General features: G+C 56.1%; 2 protein-coding genes across 6 annotated transcripts in view; one reads left to right on the forward strand and one right to left on the reverse strand.

Annotated features, from left to right (window-relative positions):
* ARSG (arylsulfatase G) overlaps positions 1–21,877 on the reverse strand; it is a 42,136-nt gene that overhangs the window by 15,975 nt on the left and 4,284 nt on the right. For 2 of the 3 annotated variants that reach the window (XR_008579815.1, XM_054847024.1), the window contains exons 2-6: positions 4,766–5,527; positions 4,284–4,471; positions 3,343–3,390; positions 3,152–3,263; positions 2,700–2,840 (exon numbers count right to left, since the gene is read on the reverse strand). Coding sequence is in view for 2 of the 3 variants with exons in the window: in XM_054847024.1 (XP_054702999.1) it covers positions 2,700–2,840; positions 3,152–3,263; positions 3,343–3,390; positions 4,284–4,471; positions 4,766–4,962 (686 nt within the window). In the remaining variant the exon portion in view is untranslated. The remainder of the gene's footprint in view (positions 1–2,699; positions 2,841–3,151; positions 3,264–3,342; positions 3,391–4,283; positions 4,472–4,765; positions 5,528–21,877) is intronic. The other variant, XM_054847026.1, reaches the window with a different exon arrangement.
* SLC16A6 (solute carrier family 16 member 6) lies at positions 12,247–20,662 on the forward strand. Of its 3 annotated transcripts, XM_054847028.1 has the most exons (7): positions 12,247–12,494; positions 12,641–12,697; positions 14,505–14,747; positions 15,370–15,513; positions 16,275–16,403; positions 17,390–18,211; positions 18,842–20,662. In XM_054847028.1, exons 2-7 carry the CDS (start codon positions 12,685–12,687, stop codon positions 19,084–19,086), a joined length of 1,596 nt encoding a protein of 531 aa, XP_054703003.1. In that variant the 5' UTR covers positions 12,247–12,494; positions 12,641–12,684; the 3' UTR covers positions 19,087–20,662. The 3 variants fall into 3 exon arrangements, with proteins under 3 accessions (XP_054703003.1, XP_054703004.1, XP_054703002.1); XM_054847029.1 differs by lacking the exon at positions 12,641–12,697; XM_054847027.1 differs by lacking the exon at positions 12,247–12,494 and having other exon boundaries at positions 12,641–12,843.

Here is a 21,877-nt window from a genome sequence, read left to right on the forward strand (position 1 = left end):
GAAGAGGGGGAGCGCGTTCAGTCGGGTCGGGGAAAGGGAAGGTGGCAGCAGGAAGTCGCCAGGGTGGTGGCACTGCGGAGCCCGGGCACACGGACGGGTGGCCCTTCCTTCCGAGCCCTGCAGCCACCCCTGCCCCTGCCGCAGCTCCCCGGGGGGAAAACCAGCCTCGTGCAAACCCCCGGGCACCTGCTCCCCCGCCGGGGGGGATGCTGGGCCCAGTGTGAGCCACTCCTCCTCTGCTCCTACTTAACCCTCTCCCCGTTGTCCACTGTCCTCCCATTTGAGATGAGCTTCCCCTTCCTCCACCCCTAGTGTCCCACAGCCAGCGGCGTGCCAGCCGCCGGCCGAACACCCCGTGCCGGTGCACCCGTGGCACCCACCCGTCTCCCTCCCCTCTCTCACGGGCCCCATTTTGGCCCTTTCTCCCCCTCCCCAGCAAGTGCTCGGCCCCTGCCGGTGATTTTAGCAGAGGATGAGCAGCAGCAGGACACCCATGCCGACCCCAAACGCCGCCTCGGTGCTGCCAAGCAGCCCCGGACAAGGAGTGCGGCACGTTCGCTCGCCGTGCACTGCCCTGCTGTCTATTTGCTTTTAAATCATCAGAGGACATGTCCTGTTTTCTTGTTTACAGCTATATTTATCTCCTCCAACGAGGCTCGCTCTTCCTCAGGGACCTCTGAGGGGAAGGGTGGGATGGCGAGCGGCGGGGAGGGGCCGGATCCCGGGGACGTGCCCCAGCCCGCGCACGCGCCCGGCTCTGGCCACCCCGTCGCTGCCTCCAGAAAGCTTTCGGGGCCTCTCCGACGTGCGTTTCGGCACTTCCTTCCTTTACCCGTCACCCACCTGGGGATGGAAAATGAGTAAATCCCACGCCGCCCGGAGATGTCGCATCCTTCCCCAGCGGCGCTGGAGCCCTGCAAAGGGCTGCGTTCCCTGGCCCTGCAAAATGCTGGGGGCTGGGGGGTGCTGATGCACCCCTTGCAAATTGCCACTGCAAAATCCTGCGTGGCACCTTTCCCCTTGGGATGCCCGAGATGCTGGAGCAGGGAAAGCTGCTTCCCCCGGCTCGCATCCCACCCGGCAGCTCTGGAGAGCAGCCCCAGGGCTGCCCCACTGCAGCATCCGGGAGGGCTCATGACCACGGTGTTCAGCTGAACGTGCCGCTTGCCTTTTGCTTCCACATTTCAGAATTCTCCCGAAAATTGAGCAAAGATCTAATCAATAACTGAAGACAAACGTCCTTGACTTTTGCTCCCATGTTCACCGCGTTCTGAGTGTCCCAAGCAGAGCCAAGTCTCACTGCCTCGAATTGCTCAACCTTGACACAACTGGTTAAAAAAACACCGAGATGACAAATCCGGCGTTCTTTTTTTGCCCCACAACGAATGAGTCAGGCAGAGGAAAACTGGAATAAGCCATCAAAGAGAAGGAGAGAAAAGACAGGCACCTGCTTAATCCTGTTCTCCATGAACGCAGATAACCCCAAAATACTATTGGGAGTTTAAAGGTTTTTCCTATTAACCCGGAGCTCACGCACTTGGTTTCACAGCCCAACACCACCCTCGCAGCCCGGATGGCTGGGGGTTTGCACGGGAGGAGGGACGACTGCTGCCCTGCAGCCCGCTGCCCAGGTACCCTCCGGCCCCGGTACAGGCACGCATCCTGACCACGCGGCTGGGCCACGCTGCGGCCGATTCCTGGTACCCAAAGGGGATAAACTATAGGTGTTGGGCGTGCAAAACAGTACCCAGGCTTATAACGAGCCATTTCCCTGCAGGCTGCTCCCTGCCCAGCCCTTCGTTCACCCCCGTTACACAAACCTTTCCCCAAGCGTGCCTGCAGGACCCCCCCGCTGTGGCCCTTCCCCAGGTCTGTGTTATCCCTGGATGCGGCACGGGACGGGCTCCGACACGACTGCCCAGCAGCACTTCCCCTCCCCACACTGCAGGGAGGTGTTTTGCAAAGTCACAGCTCATAATCCGCCGATAATAGGGATTAAAATTATGCAACCCGTCAGCAGAGCTTCGGGGTCGTAGTCTCGGAGGAGCCGCTTTGCTCCTCGGGGAAGAGCATGCCTGGGCTCCTCGTGTCCCCACACGGCCGAAGTCCAGGGACCCCAGAGCACTTTATGCCCAAAATGGAGCAAACCCCACGTACAGAGTGGGTTCAAACACCTCCGGGTGCTGTTCTGGTCCTGCTGCCAGAGCTGCCATGGGCACCCATTCAGGACCTGCTCCCGCACCCCCACCAGCACCCCCCACCCACAGAGACACCCCCACCGCCGGGCAGAGCCGCCCCGCTGCCACCTCGCCCCGTGCACCGCACAGAGGGACGGAGGACAGAGGCATGGCAGCACTTCCCTCCTTCCCTGTCCCCGCCAGCCGGGATCTCGCTGCAAGGAGGCACAGCCCAGCTCAAAGGCTTTGACCTTCCTTGTAAACGGTGGGTTTAAAAACACACGATCCCTTTAGAGGAGACGTGCCAAAAGGCTTCCACGGCGAGCCCTGCAGGACACCGGTGAGAGCTTTGGTGGCTTCCTCCTCCTCAGCTGGGAACCGAGCCACGGAGACCCCAGCTCTGCTCCCCAAGAACCACGGGGCAACACCCGTCCCCCCCGGCATCGCACCAACACGACGCAGAAGACGTTTGCAGTGACCCACGAGCTCTCCCGGTGAAGGGGACGGCAGGTGGCATCTCACCTCGCCCGCTGCATGAACCGTGCTGCCTCCTCCGCGTAGCGCGCTGCCAGGCTGCTGAGGTTGACGGGCTGTTGGACGATGGTGACGTTCTCGAAGAGAGGAAGGGCCACCTCCGTGTAACAGTCTTTTCTTGCCACCCTGCTGGGAAGAAGCCACCCCACGCTCGTCACCAGAGTGGGGACCGGTGTGGCAGCAGGCACGGAGCCTGGCTGCTCTCCTGGCTTTGCAGAAAGGCGCAGCTGGGGAGGGAAGCGGAAAGGGGACGATGCTCTGGGGACCGACCCGCCTCCACGACCTGCACCCTGCTGCAGGGTGCACGGGGGGTAAAGGCGGGTGCACAGAGCCGTAAGGGGAGGCGACCGCAGCAAAGGGCAGCTCTCAGGGCTGGGAACGCCCGTGCAAAAACCCACCTCCCAGTGCTGGCACACGAACCCCCCCACGCATCCCGGTACCTGGCAGCTGCACCGTGCCGCGGGCAGGGCGGGCAGGGCGGCAGGTTGTAGCCGGGGGTGTCCGTGCAGCCCATGTCGTGGCTGTAGGGGATCCCGAAGTAATAGTCGAAGCCTGAAGGGCAAGCGAGGGTGTCAGCGGGGACAAGGCAGCCATGGGATGCTCGGCTTGTCCCCGCCGGCGCAGCCCTTACCGCGGAAGCTGGGGTGATGGTGGCCGTGGTGTCCCAGGTGCCACTTGCCTGTGTGGAAACCACAGAACATCATTTCAGAGGTTAATGCAGCTACGGTCGCTGCCAGCCATCACCCAGGAGGTACCCGCAGTGCTGGGGGCTTTAATCTAGCAACAAGAAAGGCTACTTGTTTGTGCTGCCTGCATTGCCAGAATGCCTTTTTTTTTTTTTTTTTGGCAGAAACTCAGAAAAAATGCATAAGGTATCTCACGCCTGTGCAAATTGACTGCTTCCAGCCTTAAAAGGCTCTTTCATGCATTTGTGCTCAGAGGAGACGACTTTCTAACCCTTCCCAAACAACCAGCTTCATCCTCTGACCTCCGGCACGTGCTTGCTCCCACTGAATGCGGCGATCCAAGAGGGAGAACTGCAAAAACTAAGGGGGAAAGGAGAAACCAAGGGCTTTTCTGCCAGCGCAATGCACACAAAGCAACAGGAGCTGCAGGTGCGGAGGGCTCACTGCCAGCTGGGGCTTGTGCAGGGTGGGGGGACCCACGGCGACAGGAGGGGGCCCAAAGCCACGGGGCCAGCGGCACCGACCGTGCCGGCGCTAGTGGCATCACACCGGCGTGGGACGCAGGATGGCAGAGGTGCTGTGCACCGTCACGTCTGCTAAGGAAAACCCAGCGCGCTCCCTGTGAGGTGAAGCAATTGGAGCTTAAGTGGAGGACTGGGGTGGGGCTGAATTCAGGCAACGTCATATGTTTGAAAATGAAGATTTTCAGCTTGGGACTGCAAAATCCAAGGGGGATGGGCAAACTCTCTCCCTTTAGACTTTCCTTTAATTGCCAGCATTTCACCTAACTTCCTGCGGTACGTCTTCCACAGGGATGGACATGGGCATCTCCATCCCCCCACCCATCTCCCTGCCCCGGATGCCCCCTCGGCACGGCGGGCGTTACCTATAGCCCCGGTGCTGTACCCAGCCTCCCGCAGGACCTCGGCCAGGGTGGTCTCGTTCATGGGGAGGCCGCCGACCGACGTGACGGCGAAGTTGTGGGTCACGCCGTTGCGTGCGCCGAGACGCCCCGTGAGCAGAGAGGCGCGGGATGGGGAGCAAGTGGACGCAGCCGAGTGGAAATCCACGAATCTGGAGGATGAAAGGACGCTTCGCTCGCGAGTGCCTGAGTGTCTAACGCTGCCCCGTCCCTCCCTGCTCCCCTGCACGCATCCTCTTCTGCCCCAGGGACGAGGGTCTGGAGCAGGGGATGAAGCTCGCAGGTCCCAGCGGGGATGGATGGACCTGCACCCTCCTTGTGCACCCAAAACCATGTCAGTGAAACCCCCTTTGCCTGCCGGTCCCTGCAGGAGTGGAACCCCCTTTGCTGCAGGACAGAGCAAGCAGGGATGCTTGGAGAGGGCCAGGGAGTGGGACAGACGTTACCTCGTCCCTTCGGCCGCCAGTTCATCCAAATGCGGGGTCTCCTTCGTCTCCGCCCAGTTGGCCCCGAGGTCCCCCCAACCCACATCATCTGCCAGGATGACGATGAAGTTGGGCTGCCTGTACGCTGCCTGGGGAGCCGAGAGCCCTGCCAGCGCCACGGCGAGCACCAGCACCGCCCGCGGGGAGGGGGTCCCCATCGTGCCACACGTCCCCTCCCACCCTCGCTGGGGCACCAGTGGCTTTGTCTTCCCCGAAGTCCCCCCGCTGTGTCCCCGCGGGTGCAGTTGAGCTCTCCGTGGGCAGCGATGCGAGTGGCCCCTCCTTAGCTGCTCTCGCGGGGCCGGGCCGGGGGCCGGGAGGTCTGGGTTTGCTCCCTTGGCTGCCGACCGAGCTGCAACGTCTGCTCCATCTTTCACACCCAGGCACAGCTGATATTCCTGAAATCGGTGCCAGCAAAGGTGTTATTCTTAGAAGTCAAAAACACCCTTTGAAGTCACTGTCACCCTATTTTTAACTCTCCTTCCTTCCTGGTAAATATCTAATTAGACACCAAACCAAAGTGGTATTTTTCCCTCCAGAAGCGTGCTCAATCTGCGGCAGCAGCCGGGGGGATGTTCGCATCCAACAAACGGCTCTTTCCATGCAGACCGGCTCCTCAGCTCGCCAAAGCGCTGGATAAATAACTTCAGGCAGATAAGTAACTGCTGTGGCTCTGCCGGCGATTGTCAGTCCGTCCTTCACCTTGCATGGCTACAGCATCCCCTGTGCAAGAGAAACAAGACACAATCAGGACCTGCCAGAGCCCTCCTGCACCCCGGCCCGGGGCAGAACGGCTTATCCAGATGCCGAGACTTTGCCTTCAGAATCGTATTTTTTGCTGCCCAGCTCACGATGGCTCCACTGGAAAGGACTGGAAACATCGAGCACCGCTTTCCCATGTCCATCGCTCAGGCTGGGATGGTTTCCCGCAGGGGGTGAAATGTGCAGGGCCTTGCCTTCATTTGTAACAACTGACACGTTTCTAAAGCTCATTTTTTAAATTTAGCTCTCCTCACGCTGCCCCACTGCTGCCGGATGGCCAGAGCAGGCAGCGCAGCCCGTGCGGGCAGCAGCCACGGGGCACCGGGAGGGAGCCACTCCCAGAGGTAAGAACGCAGAAACCCAGGCAAACCCAGAAGGCAATAAAGCCCAGACACGCCTGGGTTTACAGGAGGAAGCACACACAGCTGCTAAAAGCACGATTTGGCTTCCAGTGGTGGAGGGGTTCAAGGACAAACACCCCAAAGACCGACGGCAGAGATGGAGCCATGAAACACGACGTCTTGAGCTCAAAGTTATGGCCAAAGTGAGACGAAGCTGCAGAGATTTGCCAAAACCTCGCTGAGCCCTGTGTGAGGAGCTCTGCACCGGCTGCGGGGATGGCACAGGGACCAGGGGGGGACGGCCAGGGGACCAGGGGGACCCAGCCAGGACCAGCGCTGCGGCAGACGTCCCCAGTTGGTACCAGCAACCTTGGGGGAGGAACGCGCCATGGAGGACGCAGCTCCCACGGGATGGTCTACAAGACCAAGCAGGACAATATCTACAAAGACAAACCAGGAGGGCAAGGAGAGAAAGGAATACTGGAAAGCAAAAGAGGAGAAGGTGACAGGAGGAGGCAGGAGAAGGAATACAATGATTCCCACCTGCAGGCCAAGAGGTTTGTAGCTGTCAAAGCAAATTATTCCCAGGTTTCACTGTTCACATCTTAAAAGCTTTGGGCTGTCACTCAGATGAGCAGCTTCAGGACTGTCGGCGTAGCACTGCAGTGATCAGGGATGTGGATCCATTTATAATTCATAGCCCAGAGCATCAATTTATAAACTTCCATCCAAGGGCCTCGAAGCTCTCGGTACGTTAATTAACGGGGGTGGGATGTGGTGGGTTGGTGGGCTGAGCCACGGGAGAGGCTGCATGGCTCTGCCCAAACAAAGCGCACAAGCCCGGCTCCCGTTCTGCATCCTAACTCATCCAGAGCTCGTCCCTCATGCCTGAACCACAAACAGCGAGAAGAACCCAGATTAGGTATTGCGACATGTTTGACGGCAGCTAAGTTGCTTTTCTTGTCCCATAAAAAATTCCCTTTCCAATTTCTTTGGAAAGCTCTTGGGGTTTCTTTAGGGAAGGGGTCTTCACAGGAGCATCCCTGCTTCAGTCCAACACCCCCGCGCAGGGGCTGAGCCCTGTGGGACCGAGGAAAGCACGGGCTTGAGCCACCAGCTTCATAGGAACTGCATGGGTTAACCCGGGCAGAGCCCAGGGTGACCTCAGCCCCATCTCAGCCCTCTGGCCGGGGCTCTCCGCAGGGCGATGGAGCAGGAGATCGCCCAGCACAGGAACTGGTTTTGGGGAAAAAATAAAGAGACAACGTGCAGCTGAGCCCCACGTAACCATCCCAGCTGAGCCATGCCTAAGGCGGGTGGTGCTCACCCTTTCCGGGAAGCCACACCACGTAATCCTACCCTCCGGCCCCTTCGCCGGAGTCCAGCAGCTCCCGGGCCCCTTCTCCAGGCCGAGCGTGGTCTCCACGCCGAGCCCCAGCCTCTCCGAGCATCCTCCACGCAGCACCGTGCCAGACCCCATCCCATCCCCGGGGCTGGCCCTGTGCCACGCAACGTGCACTGGAAATCCCCCGTCGGCACCTGCAGCCACCCAGAAAAACCGAGCAAAACCCAAGGGAGCCAAACCCATGTTCGCCCACAAACCTCTGTCCTTTCCATTTACTTTGGGGAGGGATGCCAGGATGACACGGCTAACAAAAACAATCAAACCCATTTTCAAAGTACACACTCTTCTCTCTAAATTATAGGGGAAAGTCATCCAGGCTTGAAATTTATGCATTAGCATCAGAGAAAACTTGTTGATCTGTGATGCTCAGAGGCCATTTGAAGGAGAGGTGGAACATGGCCCGTGGAAGGTGGGACATGCGGTGCGGCTCTTGCCAGGCTCCTGCAGAACCGTCCACATCCACAGCAGGTCCAAACCCCGGTGGAGCACGAGGCCGCCCCTTGGCATCAACTCCAGCACGCTCCCCTCTGAGCTCCTTGGCAGAGGTGCCTCTCCGACCCTTTTGATCTCGAATTCCTGGGCGAGTCCAGGCTGTGCCGGCTCTGGCCCCGTGGCACGCTGCACACGACCTCTGGCAGTGCCACGGCGGTCGTGGGGAGCCTCCCTGGGACGAACCCCGCTCACCGCCGAGCCATGACCCGTGCTTCAGTAGCATCTCTGTTCCCCTATAGCTTTGCTACAACCAGATCCATCCAGAGCTGAAGGACCATCTTTTAGCTATTTTTGCAAAAAAAAAAAAAAAAATGACTCGGAAGAGATTTCCCCAGACTGACTACGGAGGGAACGTGGTTGCTGCGGCACCTCACTTCATGCCGAGCAGGAAATACTGCACCGGTGGTTACAGCCTGATGAGCTGCCCGGGCAGAAGCACTCCCAGGAACCAAGGTCTCCAGATAACCGGCACCAGCACCGGCACCACGCTCCTTGCCACGTGGCGCTGGGCTGCGAGCACCAGCATCGCTCGGACTGGACGCTGTGCACTTGGGCTTCACGGCGTGCACCTTGTACCAGGGAAGAATTAAACAAATAAAATAAAGTGCATTTTTTGCAAACCAGATGAAGCAGTTCACAAAAAGACGGGGGATAAGTCGAAACCAGACAAACCAGTTTAGAAAAGCCCCAAAGCCTCTCCAACCAGTGCTGGCCCCAGGGCACGTGATGGGAGATGCCTCCTCGGCTCCGGGATGCCACCACCCGTTGTACCACCACTGAGCGACCACGGTCACCCGCCCAGTGCTGGAAGTATCTGTCATGTATTTATTACACATTAACCAGAAGTTTACAAATCTTGGGGCCAGCACGATCATTTTCACATTTTTCACATTCTTTCACATTTTCACGCCTGCCTGGAGAGGAAAGCAGCAGCCTGAGCCCAGTAAAACCTGCCGCCCTTTGAAGCACGCCCAGCCATGTCGACTGCGCAGAGCCGTCCTCCGCCAGCACCCGGGGCTCGTACCCCACCCAGGGCATCACGGCTCTGATCTCTGGCCCAAACCCATGCCAGCGGACATATTCTCCTGCCAAAAGCCCCGGCAGGCATCCCTGTCCTGGCTGTGAGGAGAGGGGAGATAAGGACACAGCAGGGGAAGAGAAATTCAAATTGGTGTGGGCACCCGCTGTTATCCCAGGACCACCCTGGGGGGCTCCCAGCATCACCCCTCGCATCAGCCGGACTGAGTTAGGGAAACTGAGGCAGGCAAGCAGCAGCGATCGCTCAAGCTGCGTGCTGACCGCACGGCTGCCGAGTGACGCAGGATGGGGACGTGCCCCCATGGCATGGCTCACGGCGCTGACCCTGACCCCGCTGGGGATGCCCAGCCGCAGCCCGAAGGGGATGGACGGTGGCACATCCCAGCTGGGACAGCCAGGCTTCCGGGGGGGGAGCAAAAAAAAAATCCATATTTTGTTTGCAAATTAACCATGCACAGATTTTAGTTCTGATTCGAGCGCAGCAAAGGGCAGCAGGTGCCTTGTGAGGGGTTTGTCCGTGGGGCAGAGGGTGCACGAGCTCTGCGTCTGCCCTATCAGGCCTCCTCGGTCCGGGCATGTTTACCAGCAAAGCTCTGTTCCCAGTACAACTGTCCTGACAATGCTCTGAACAAAGTCAAGACTTTATTCCAGGAAAAGGTTTTCTACTGGAATAGTTTATACTAGTTCCCCTAACAGAATAAGCAGCACCGACAAAAACATACTTCTGCAGATTTACTAGGATTTCTGCCAGTTCCTGAGACAGGATAATGTTTTTCACCCATATAACTGCTAGGTCTTTCAGAGAAAACATTACACATGCTGAGCAGGGCTGGGTGAACCCCAGCAGAATAAATGAACTGGAAGTCCCTGACCCATCCGGCGGCAGAAAGCAGGGGCCCACGCTCCCTTTCTGCTTGCAGCCCGCCCTGTTTTCCAGCTCCCGGCTGATTTATGCCCACCGACAGGACGCTTGCTCTCTTTCACTATGGTTTACAGAGCCCTCAAACATCAGCCACGCACCCAAGCTGGGAGCAGAGCAGAAGTCCCTGGGAAGATGGAGAAGCGCGTCCTGGTGCAAGCTGCTGCCAGGCACGGGACGGACCCGCGCTGGATGTGCTGGGGCAAAGCGTCCCGGCAAGATATGACCAAGCCCTCTCCGAGGCCGGGCTGCAGCAGGGGAAATTCGCCTGAAGTGGCTGAACAACATGGGGAAAAAAGAATTTCACAGCAGAGCCGCGAAGCCCTGGGCCGGAGAGGCTGCAGCCGCCAGCGGTCAGCCCCATCCCTCCCACAGGGCCCCTCCGGCTCCCATCGCTCCCCAAAGCCTTATTGCACTTGGAAAGCCCAAAGGAAAGGAATGAGAAGGTGAAGCAGAGACAGATGCAAAGTACTGACAAGAAATACCAAGGAGTAAATCGCCTTTGTTTTTTCATGCCAAAGATATCTGCATTCTTATTTCTCCCCTGGAGGCACAAACCTCTTTTGTTGTCCCATAACCACTTGCACTGTCGCTGCCAGGAAGAATTACAGCTCGGGGAGGGCGACCCATTCGCAAGGAAAAGATTGTGTAACGGGATATCGGCTCTTTGAGGCCAGACAAGGTGGTTGCCCTTTATCTGTACCCCTGAAAGGCATAACCCCTCGGAGGAAGGGGTTTCCTGCAGGACAGGGCGATACGGGGCTCCCCAAGGACACACAGGGCACAATCCCCATCGCCCCCCATGGCCCAGCGCCTGGATTTTAGCTTGTTCAGGATGGGACTACGAGGGGTGAAGCTGCCGAAACCTCCCAGCAAGGACAAGAGTATCGGCGGCTTGCTGGAGGCGGTGGCCGTTGGACCAGCCATGAGAAATTAGCGGCTGCTTTCTCAAAGTTACCGAGCGAAAGCAATAGCTAATTTGCCGCATTTATCAGAAGTTTGCAAAATTTTGCCCCCTCTGCCCGCTACCCTTACCTGTGCCATCCCACCTAGCAATGCCTATTGTGACAAAAAAAAAAAAAAACCAAGAGAAGGGACTCCTGCCAAATCAAACACAGCAGCCCTTGCTGACGGGTGAGGCACTGAAGGAACATTTTAACCTGGGTTGTTTTTCCAGGGGTACGACCCAGAATCGCCAGGTTCCATTTTAACCCAGCAAACCGCGGTGGGGTCCCGGGCCAGCACAGGAGGGCAGGTGAGGAGGGGTCCCGTCACCACCCCACTCCGAGCCCTCTGTTATTACCTGGGGGGAAAAGTGACTCGCCCACGAGCCCCAGGGAACGGTGCAAGGTTCCAAAACCTCCCTGGCAGCGTCCGTCCACGCCCAGCGCATCGAGCCAGCACCGGGATGCAGCGGTAGCGGTGGCTGTGGCACAGTGAGCTGGGAAATGCAGAGCTGTCAGTTTTTTCCTCTTTTTTACCAATTTCAGGGAAATTTAGGGGAAACCCTAAAGCGCTCATTATTTTAGCTCCATTCCCCTTTGCCAGGCACTGCTGGGAAAGACCTCTGTCCCGTGCTCTCCATGCCAGATGTCTGAACCCCCCCTCCCGCTCCCTTCCTCCCCCATCCATATAGGTGGTGAGTCGGTCTTGCCTGCTTCCAGTTTGACTCACAAATCACTACTTTTTAAGCTCCCTAAATAAGGGAGGTGTTTTCCCCTAAAAACGCGCTGCCCACACTAGAGCACGGAGGAGATGGGCACACGCTGCCGTCCTCAGAAACGGCACGCAGGGCTTCGCCGTGTGCTCAGCCCCATCCCAGCTGCTCCCGTCCCGTTCCCAGCGAGCCTGAACCCGGGATGCTCCCAACACCACGTCCCGCTGCTGCGGGGTGAAGAGGGAGGCAGGCGGCCGCATCCCGGTCACGCTGCCCAAAGGGCCTCAAGCGTGTGGGGATTTTTGCTTGCACCCCAACTCGCACCATCTCATCCCTTTCCCATAAGGGGATCGAGGCCTTTTCTGCAAAGGGCCCAAAACTTCGGCACCGGACGGGAGCGGGCTGGCTTTAGGGGGGACCCAAACCCGCTCCCGGTGCCGCTCACCGAGGGCAGCGGCGGGGGGGGTGGAGGGGGGGTGGCACCGGCGGGGTTTTTGCTACCGCTGCTCTGCCCCCTCTCCTCCACCCGGCGACCCCCGGGGAGCGGCACCCCGCCCCGCAGCACGGCCTCGGCTCCGGCTCGGCCGAACCGGCGGGGACCTGCTGCGCCCGGCGCTGCTCCAGCCCCGGCCGCCCCCCGCGGGGCTGCAGCTTGGCCGGGAGGAGGCGGGGGGGGGCGGCGAGGGAAAGCCCGGACCGCTCCGGCAGGTGCCGGCCCGGGGGGCTGGGAGCGGGGCCGGGGCGGGGCGGGGGGGGGGGGGGGGAGGCCGCACTCCCCCGCTGCCAGCACCGCCCCTCCGCCGCACACGCGGTGCCGGCGCCGCCGCTGGGGCGAGCCGGGCCCGGCGCGCACATGGCGCTGCGGAGCCGCCGGCGGAGACCGGCTCCAGCCGGTATATAAGGGCTGGGAGCGAGCGCAGAGCAGCCGCCGCCGCGGGCAGCGGGAGCAGCAGCGGCCGGAGGCCGGCGGGCAGCGGGGCCGCCTTCTCTCGCCGCCCCGCCGCCGAGGGTCGCCCGCCCGCCCTGCCCCGGCCATGGGCAGCCCCTAGCCCCGCCGCAGCACCCAGCGCCGCCCGGTGAGTGGGCTCCCGCCCGGGAACTCCGGGGGAGGGGGGTCTTTGTTTGCCTTTTTTTTTTTAATTATTATTATTTTTTAATTTTCCTGCCTTTTTTTTTTTTGCTTCCCTCCACCCTCCCTTTTTCCGCATCCCTTTATTTTTAGCTGGCGGCCCCGGCGCCCGCCGAGGAGCCGGTGCGGCGGTGGCGATGCAGAAATCAGGTCTGAAATGTTCGGAAAGTGATGCAGGGAAGGGGGGGCCGCACTGGGCTCCTCAGCTCTGGCACTTGAATTTTTTTTTTCCCCTATCATAATTTATTTTCATTTTTAAATGTACATAATGTACGCCAGCGTTTGTGGGGTTTTGGGTGGGTTTTTTTTTTTTTTTGCTTCTAAATAGCGTGCTTCCTTCTGATCTAATCTCTCCCCCCCCCATGCCTTGTGCAGTGACACAGGAATTCATTGCAGACCTGGTGCCCCTCTCGGGGGGCATCCAGGCACTTCCCACAAACTTTGGGCAGAGGCTCAACTCCCGCCTGGGCACACGGCGGTGGTCCTGCCCCCCCAGGCCCGCCGGGCTGCAGCAGAGCCTGGGCGCAGGCAGCACCGGAGGGATGCTGGAGCCCACGCCTCGCTCCATCCCTCGGCAGAAGAGCCCCCAAGGGAGCCGTGCACCAGCCTTGAGCCACCGCGCAGCACCGCAGAGGGGTCAGCGGGGTACTGAGAGCCCCACGCCCCGCTCAAGGGACCCATTCGCGTGGACCCCTGCATCCCCCATCCAGCCAGGCTCCCGTGGGTCCGCTCACGGGTCCCCGGTGGGTGCTGGTGCCGGTGGCACCGGGAACGCGCACGCACTCGCCTGGTCCTTCGTGAGAAGTTCCCCAGTGGGATGGGGGAGCGGTGCCGGATCCACTCGGGCTTCCTCCGCCGAGAGTCGTGCCGATGATCTGGTGTATAAAATGGAGGAGGGAAATGCCTGGTGGCTGCTGGGGACGGCGGCGCGGGGAGGAAACGCGCCGCCCGCAAGAACCGCAGGTTCACGCCGTGCCCGGAACACCGCGGGCGTGGGGCCGGAGGCAGCCCACGGGGCGGCAGCCCACGGCCACCTCGCGGTCCTGTCCCGGGGTGACCGCTGGGAACCAGCGCCGGGGCTTGACCCCGGGACGGTCCGTCCGTGTCCCTGTCCGTCCGTTCCCCCCCCCCCCCCCCGCAGGTGTGGCGGTGCTCGGGTACGGCGGGGAGCCCGTGCAGGGCAAAAGCTGCCCCTGCGCATCCACGGTGACACCGAGCAGGGCTGAAGAGCACAACCCCCACCATGCCATACGGGGTGATCTCCTCCTGCCCCGGGGGATGGGGGGGTGTGACCCCCAGGGCTGCAGGGGACAGCTGGGGAGCTGGTGACAGTGGGGGTGGCACCACCGCTACTGCCGGGTTACCACGTTGTGGGCAACGGGTGCTTGGCAGCCCTGGAGCAGCCATTTTGGGGAACAGGCAGGCTCCCGAGGAGCTCCTGTTGCCCCAAGCGCCAGCAGCCGCTCAGTGGGGTCAGGACACCGCAGGGTGCGATGGTGGGTTGTAACACTGACCGACCCCGCAGCAAAGGGGTGGCACTGAGGTGTCACCGGCCACCCTAAGCCAGACAGCAGGGTGTGGTGGGGAGGATGGGTGCTCCTGGGGAGGTCCTGCGGCTCCACGAGCCCACGCTGGGTCCCGCGGTGGATCTTTCACAAACGGCATCCATCCACCCACACACACCAAAATACAGACAACGGCTCCCAGGCGCTGGGGTTTGCTGATGGGAACAGCTCGCCCGGGTGCTAAGCGGAGAGTTTCTGGTCCTGGGCTCAAAGGGTACCAACAGAAACAAGCCCTGTGGGGTGACAAAGGCAGAAACTTCAGCCCAGCTCCTGCATTTAATCCCTCAGCAGCACAGGGACTGGCTAGCAGTGCCCTTAGTGGTGTTTCAGCTGCCTCTTCCAGCAAAATTCATCTTAAACTGATGCCTGGCTCTTTCTCCCCTCTTTTCCAGATCAAAAAATGACTGTCAAAGCTGTAAAAATGCCGTGCACGGCTCCAAATGTTTATACTAAAGTGCCTGACGGAGGATGGGGTTGGACAATTGCTTTTGCTTTCTTCTTTGTGGAAGCTCTAACATACGGCATTATAAAATCATTTGGTGTCTTCTTTAATGACCTGATGGAAAGCTTTGATGAAACCAATAGCAGGATATCCTGGATAATATCCATATGTGTGTTTGTACAGACTTTCACAGGTAAGAGTAACAGGCGTTCAGTGTGAGTGCAAGGGGCAGTCATGCTGCTGACTCAGCACATGAGGACCTGGTACCTGCGACTTTTGAGTCTGTAATGGCTCAGCTATAAATAACAGCTACACAGCCCGGAGGCTGCGTGCTCCTGAAATGCCAAGAAATCTTACTTTCAGCCCAGAAGTCCCTTTGAGCCCCATCTCATTTCCTGCTGTGTGGTACAGGGACATGGTCTGTGTCACTGACCCTGGCCCGGCCGTTCAGCTCTCATCAGCAAGGGGTGAAAACAAGAGTTTTGAAACCTGGCTCTGTAGTGAAAAGGATTAGAAATAACTTGAGCCTCACAGAAATCCACTGGCGTCTGTGGATGTTGCTGCAGGCTTGTCCCACGCTGCCACGCGCCCGTCTTAGTCTCTTAGGATTTTTCAGCACATCTAAATGCTGTGAGCTGTGCAGTGCTCCGGGGATGGCCGTGGGGCGATGCTCTGCTGTGAGGCCCATGGGCAGGGGAGGTGGCAGGTCAGAGACCTGCGTGGGGGTACAGGAAGCATCTCTGAAGGAGACGGTAGCTGGTGAAGTCGCTGACTCGGGTATTGACCACAGCTCTTTTCCTTTCCCACCCATCCAGCTCCTCTGTCAACGGTCCTCAGCAATCGCTTCGGTCACCGCTTCGTGGTGATGGCCGGAGGGGTGCTGATCAGCACCGGCATGGTCACCGCCTCCTTTGCCCGCACTGTTGTGGACATGTATGTCACCATCGGTGTCATCTCTGGTGAGTCGTCCTATTCCCGTACCTGCCGAACTCTTTGCTTACTCCTGCGGCTTCCCGCAAGCGTGGCTCTGGCCGGGGTGGGGAGGGTTTTACTCCCCGCGACGCTGGGAGTGCTTGAGAAATGCTGCTGCCCTGTCTGAGCTGACCTCACCCTCCCAGCAGAGGTGATGACGTGGGCTCAGGGCTTGGCTTTCTGCCCAGTGTCACCTGGGGACCACCTTGGGACTTGGTCCCGCAGACCACCGTGCTAGTGCGGCTGTTCTGGTTGCTTCCGATTGACTGGGATTGCTGGGGATGTGAAAGCTGTTTGTGGGGTCAAATCCTCTAACCTCTCCCTCTATCGCTTTTTTTTTCTCCTGACACTTTTCCCCCCTCTCCAATCTGGCCTGGGTGTCCTCCTCACATCCATGGCCAGGAGCTTGCCTTAGGAGAGCAATTGTTACAGGCTCAAACTCTAAGCAGACGAGGTCCTCAAAGTGGACCCCGCTGGCTGTTTGGGAACAGAAGGCATTATCTAGCAGGTTTGGGAGGTTGGGTCTCTTGGTTTTGGTTTTCTTTTTTTTTTCTCTTCTATTCCCCCCGCCAATTTAAAAAAAATAACATTGTGGTTTCCCCAATGATTTTCTTCCAGGGTGACTTGCTGAGTTGGCCGAAATGATACTGTAATCTCGCCACCAAGAAAGCTGACTTAACGTGTTCTTGCATCGGTGTTTCCCCCTCCCTTACTTGTTGTTATGGCAATTTTTGGCATTTATTCACAGGCCTTGGATACTGCCTCTCTTTCCTCCCGACTGTCACCATTTTATCACAGTATTTTGACAAAAGACGTTCGCTGGTCACAGCAGTGGCATCTACAGGAGAATGTTTTGCTGTTTTCTCCTTTGCACCAGGTACAGTGCCCGACTACTGTGAGTTCATACATGCATGCCTAAAGCACAACGCTGCGCCCATCCTTTTCCCAAGCAAATGGGAGCCAAAGGCCGTCGATATCAGGGTGCTCACGGAGCTTTCCACGAGCTGCTAAAGCCCACGAGCAGTCGCTCACATGCCTGTGGCACTCGTGCCCGGCAGGCAGGGTTACAAGTAACCCTGGAGACTGGTGTAACGGTGCCTGAGCTCTCCCCAGCATCGCCTGCCAGAGCAGGATGTGCCTCGCTGATACGCAGCCTGCCAGGCTCCCTATATAGATCTAGCAGGCTAAAAATAAGACCAAGAAACTTCAGCTATTTAAAACATATGCAGTACACATAACTGCTCCTAAAGGTTAAGTGGGCTTGTGCTTAGCACGGGCTGCCGAACTGCCCCAGCCTTTTGGGGACGTGTCCCCAGGCAGCACGTCCCTGTCACCGCCTGTCCTCTGCAGTTAGGTGGTCTTCTGCTGTGCGTGCTTGCTTTCCGCTAATACCCATTGCAAAGCTGCTTTGATTGCGGATGGAGGCTTGTAATTAAGCAGTGGCATGCACCTTTGAGTAGAGCAAGACACTTCCTCTAGTAGCTGGTTTCAGGGTGAGGTCAGCTGAGAAAGGAAACTCGAGTTTGCTCTCATTCACTAAAAATAACACCACCTTCATCCTTGCGCATCCCAAACTTGCTGGGACCTTGAAGTGGCTACCTAGAAGATAGCTTCTGCTAGCCAGATGTTAAATGCAACTTCTAGCTCTTGTCTGCTGCAGCTGATGGGAAGAATGTGGGTGCAAGACCCCTGGGTGGCCCTGGGCAGGAGGGACCTCTGCTCAGCCTCGGCAAGAGCCGAGGTGCTTGGGACCCTCCAGTGATTGAAGCTTCAGTTACTTCCCTAGATGTAAATTCAGATAACGTCTTGGTATAACTTTGGGCTTTTCTAGTTATGCTCTCTTCTGCTGCTCTCTTCCCATAGCAATTACTGCTTTGAAGGAGCAGATTGGCTGGAGATACAGCCTCCTTTCTGTCGGGGTGCTACAGCTAAGCATCGTCATCTGTGGATCACTGCTGCGACCCATTATCATCAAAGAGCAAGAAGAAGTGAAAGCACAGCCTCCAGAAGAGCCCACGGAGACAAAGTACATGCTTGAAAATGAGCAAACACGCACCTCAATAGAGTCCATAGACTCAGGAGTAGAAATAACTACCTCACCCAGCAATGTGCCTGGAAAAACCAAAGCAGAGCCGAAAAGTGAAGAACCAAAGGAACACGTACAGATACTTGTTGAAAATAACAGCACCCCTCCAGAACCAAAAACCAAACTACTGGACTTCTCTGTGATGAAAGACTATAGCTTTATCTGTTATGCATTCTTTGGCCTGTTCGCTACCCTGGGCTTCTTCGCTCCCTCCCTCTACATCATTCCCCTGAGTCTCAGCCTTGGCATCAGCAAAGACCACTCTGCGTACATACTGTCCGCCATGGCCATCGCAGAGGTCTTTGGAAGAATTTCAGCTGGCTGGGTTCTCAACAAAAAGCCTATCCGCAAAATCTACATCGAACTCATCTGCGTTGTTCTGCTGTCTGTAGCGTTGTTTGCCTTCCCTTTTGCCTCCGAATTCTGGGGCTTGATGACATGTAGCATATTTTTCGGGTTCATGCTCGGAACGGTAGCGGGCACGCATATTCCCCTCCTGGCAGAAGACGACGTGGTTGGCATCGCAAAGATGTCTTCTGCGGCTGGAGTCTACGTCTTCATTCAAAGCTTAGCTGGGTTGGCCGGACCACCCCTTGCAGGTAACTCTAAAACTTTCATCTTAATTTTCTTTTTTTTTTTGTATGCTTGACAGCTGTTGGTGCTGATCTCTGCCTAGAAAGTGTTCTGGCAGCGCTAATCATAGTACTATCCTAAAAGCCCTGCAACTAGTAGTAGGAGACTCTGGGAGCCAGAAGACTGCTGCAATGCAGCTCTGCAGAGGCCCACCGAGGAGGCAGCCTCCACTGAGGAACCTCGGAGTGAAGGAAAATACTGCAGTGCTACCCTGCTCCTGTTAAAACCTAAACCTGGCACCGCTTCAGGCTCTAGCGAATGGCAGAAACAAATCGCTTTCACGGTGCCTGTGTTCCTACGTACGCTGCAGAGAGGTGAAGTCTCTAGCGTAAGAAATAGATGCCCGATGCATCTCGGGCTTAGTGTCCCTGCAGTGCCCGAAGGGTTCTGACTTGCCTGAAGATGACACTACACGGCCCTGAATGCAATGGTTTTACTTTTTTTTTTTTTTTTAAGGTAGCATCTGTTTGCCACTGAGTAGCTTTTGATTGGAAATAAAATGATGCAGTGGTTCCCAAATTAAAAATCCTATAGGGGGGATGGATGGGAGAGGGAGAGCCGGTCGTGGCTAACTGCTGTAAACGTGTTTTCCCTAGGTGTCTTAGTGGATACGACGCAGAACTACAGCTCAGCCTTTTACTCCTGTGCTGCTGGCATGGTCCTGGGTGCTGTGTTTCTGTCCCTGGTGAGACCGTGCAAGGCTGGGCTGTGCCACCGCCAGCAGCCGTGCGCAGAGGAGAGCGCGGCGGAGGTCGTCGTACCAGACTTACCAGATGACTTTATTGAAATGGATATTGGAAAAGCAGAAAATTCAGGAAAAGGCTGTGAGAGCATGGCATAAAATCGCTGTTCCTTCTCCATCTAATGTACTCGGCGTGAGACTGGGGAAACCATCAGCTCTGCTCCACATTTTAAAACTACATTCTAAAGGGAATGTGAAATTTTAAATGTGAACAGTTGCTACCAACAACTTTTTTATTACTATTAGAAAGAACTTTTTTAACCAACAATGGAAAGCTCCATAGAAAATACTGATAGCCACATAAGAATAACTTGTCTAGCATGAAGATGTGATGCACACTCCTGCTTTCCTGATACCAAGCATAGCTAAAGGTTCAACGGATCCCAGAAAAACTGAGAACAGCAACAGCAGAAGCAGCTCAGCCTCTGACTGTCCTCACCCGTCCCCTACCGAAACTCCACGCAGTCAAGAAACCAATGATACGAACTGGAGACGAGCGTTTCCTACACCACCAGTAGCCAACTGCATCATCTTCTGGAAGAATATGGACTCGTGTGTTAGATTTGAGGAGGAGGCTAGGCTAGATAGCTGACTTAAACCATTGCTAATGTTCTTCTAATTAACTTGAACGTCACAAATGCTGGGAAATTGGAGGCTCCATATGTCTTTATGGCCAGTTATTACTGCACATACTTCATAAGATAATTTTTCTTCTCCCGATTGGTATCCTGAGAACTGTTTTCTATTGATAGTACTGTTTCTAATTTAACTAGTATTTATTAATTTATTCTAAGATTGTTAAAAGAGGTTAGGTTAAATAACTGGAGAGGAAAAATCATCTTTTGCATAATGGAAAGCTGTCTTTACATCAATCTCTTCAATACCTATCTTGTATTGCTAGCTTGTGAAGTTGTTGGGAAACTTACTCTTACAGCATAAAGTGTAGCTGTTTTTAATAGGTAGGTCTTAGGTAACCCAGTTGTTATTTAAAAAGGAAAAAAAAAAAAATAATAAACTACAGCTCCAGCATCACTTTCCGAAAGGCCTCAGCTGGTGTCAATGGACCTAGCTCCGCTGCCGTAACCAGCCCACCCCGCAGGGAGGATTTGGCCCAGTATGTCTTAATGTACCGAAACCTTTTGCTTACAGGTGCACAAGGAAATCTTTGCTGCGTCACCGAAGGAACGGGGGAAGCCTCACGTTCCCCACCCCCTCGCTCTGTCTGCTCCCCGCATCCCCCACCGGCGGGGGCACGGGGCGGCTGCTCTGAGCCGTACCCCCTTCCCTGGCTCCCCCAAAGTCAGCGAGAGGTTTGTTGGTTGGTTGTTTTCTTTTTTTTTGCTGCTGAACTGGAGCCTGTGCACGTTGAAGGTGTGACGGGAGCGGTAGAAGATAATGTACTAGCTGTTCGTTTAGTCTTAATGGGAGAGTCCCACTCATGGTGACACAAGCTTGCTTACCCCACCTATGTGCATCGTAACGCCTCTAGGCAACTCAGGGGGACAAATAAAACAAGTGTTCAGGTGTGGGGGAAAAACCCAAACCACTATTTCTGTGTATTTCAGTGGAAGTGGCATCATGCATTAAGTGCTATGCTGACCTGTCTGTATCTTACCAGCCATAGAAATGTGGGACAATCTGTAAAAAAAAAACAAAAAAAACAAAAAAAAAAACCCACCCCCCCACCCCCCAAAAAAAAAAAAAAAACCCCAACCACCACCACCAAAACCAACTCTTTTTGGGAAGGTGCTTGATTTTCTTTTTTTTTTTTTTTTTTCCCCTGTCTTACATGTCCCAAAAAAAAAAAAAAAGAGCAACAGGCACTCTTGCACCCAAGTGGCTAGAGCAATCCATCCTCACTGCCCGAGACCTGCGGTCTCGCGTCCTTCCTCTGCCTCAGCACTTTATCACGGCCAGCAGAACCTCGCTGCATTGCACCCAGGACTGGAAGACCCCTTACAGAGAACTAGAGTTTTGTGAATCAGTGAGTAAATGAACAAATAACGATGTTGCATTAAGATGTACTTTTTATTTATTGTTAATTTATGATACTTCAAGCATTTTGGTAAATGTTCTGTAGACTATAATTGTAAGATTATTGAAGTCTTTGTGATACGAGACCTCACTACAGCACTTTGCTATCACAACTCTGCTTGGAAGTGGAATAAGGCCTCCAGGTTTTGCGTGTGTGTGGAAGCTCCCTGTTCTGCAGATTTGCGAGGTTCTACTGTAATTTAATATTTTTTTTTTACAACAATTTCCAATACAGATCAAATAATATGTTTGTCACTGACCTCACAGTACATTTCTGTTCCTGTCTGTGTCGCGGCACGAGCAGGGGAGCGAGTGAGTATGTGTGTGTGCGGGCGCAGAAGACCCAGAAGCAGGCTTTAATGCGTTCAAAGCCAGACTTACTGATTTGTTTGTAACGTAGCTAGCGGACTCTGGAAATACTCTAAAACACTGAGTTTTGCAATAAACTTTTTCTTTTTTTTTTCTTTTTTTTTTTTTTTTTTAATAAAGAAAATGAAGAAACTTTCCTCCTCTCCCTCTTCTCCCTCCCTCGGATGAGGGATTGTCGCAGGCTTTGGCCCCGCTTCCCCCTCCCCGAAGGGCTCGTGGTCATCACATGCCGCTTCCTCAGCCTGAAGTAGTGTGTTTACCCTGCAAATTAGGCAATCCTACGGGTTTGGTTTTTTTTTTTTTTTAAAATGAGTTGCTTGGAAGCTGGTAGATTAGTGCCGACCTCGAGGGTACTCTTGTAAACCCTTACCCGAGGAGGCGTGATTAGAAGGAGCCTTTTCTTCTCCTGAGTGGTAACGGAATTGGTGGCACTTGGGAACGTTATCCTTGCGTCTTCAAGAAGCATGCAATCATGTAATTATTTTAT

The sequence above is a fragment of the Grus americana genome, chromosome 18, assembly GCF_028858705.1.
Source record: "Grus americana isolate bGruAme1 chromosome 18, bGruAme1.mat, whole genome shotgun sequence".
NCBI classification, from domain to species: Eukaryota; Metazoa; Chordata; class Aves; order Gruiformes; family Gruidae; genus Grus; species Grus americana.

Excerpts from the sequence above, each read along its gene's own strand:
- SLC16A6 (XM_054847027.1), top strand. The coding sequence starts at position 12,807 with ATGTACATAATGTACGCCAGCGTTTGTGGGGTTTTGG. Across the intron at positions 12,844-14,504 it reads CAGCGTTTGTGGGGTTTTGG|ATCAAAAAATGACTGTCAAA; the intron begins GTGGGTTTTTTT and ends CCTCTTTTCCAG. Across the intron at positions 18,212-18,841 it reads GGCCGGACCACCCCTTGCAG|GTGTCTTAGTGGATACGACG; the intron begins GTAACTCTAAAA and ends TGTTTTCCCTAG.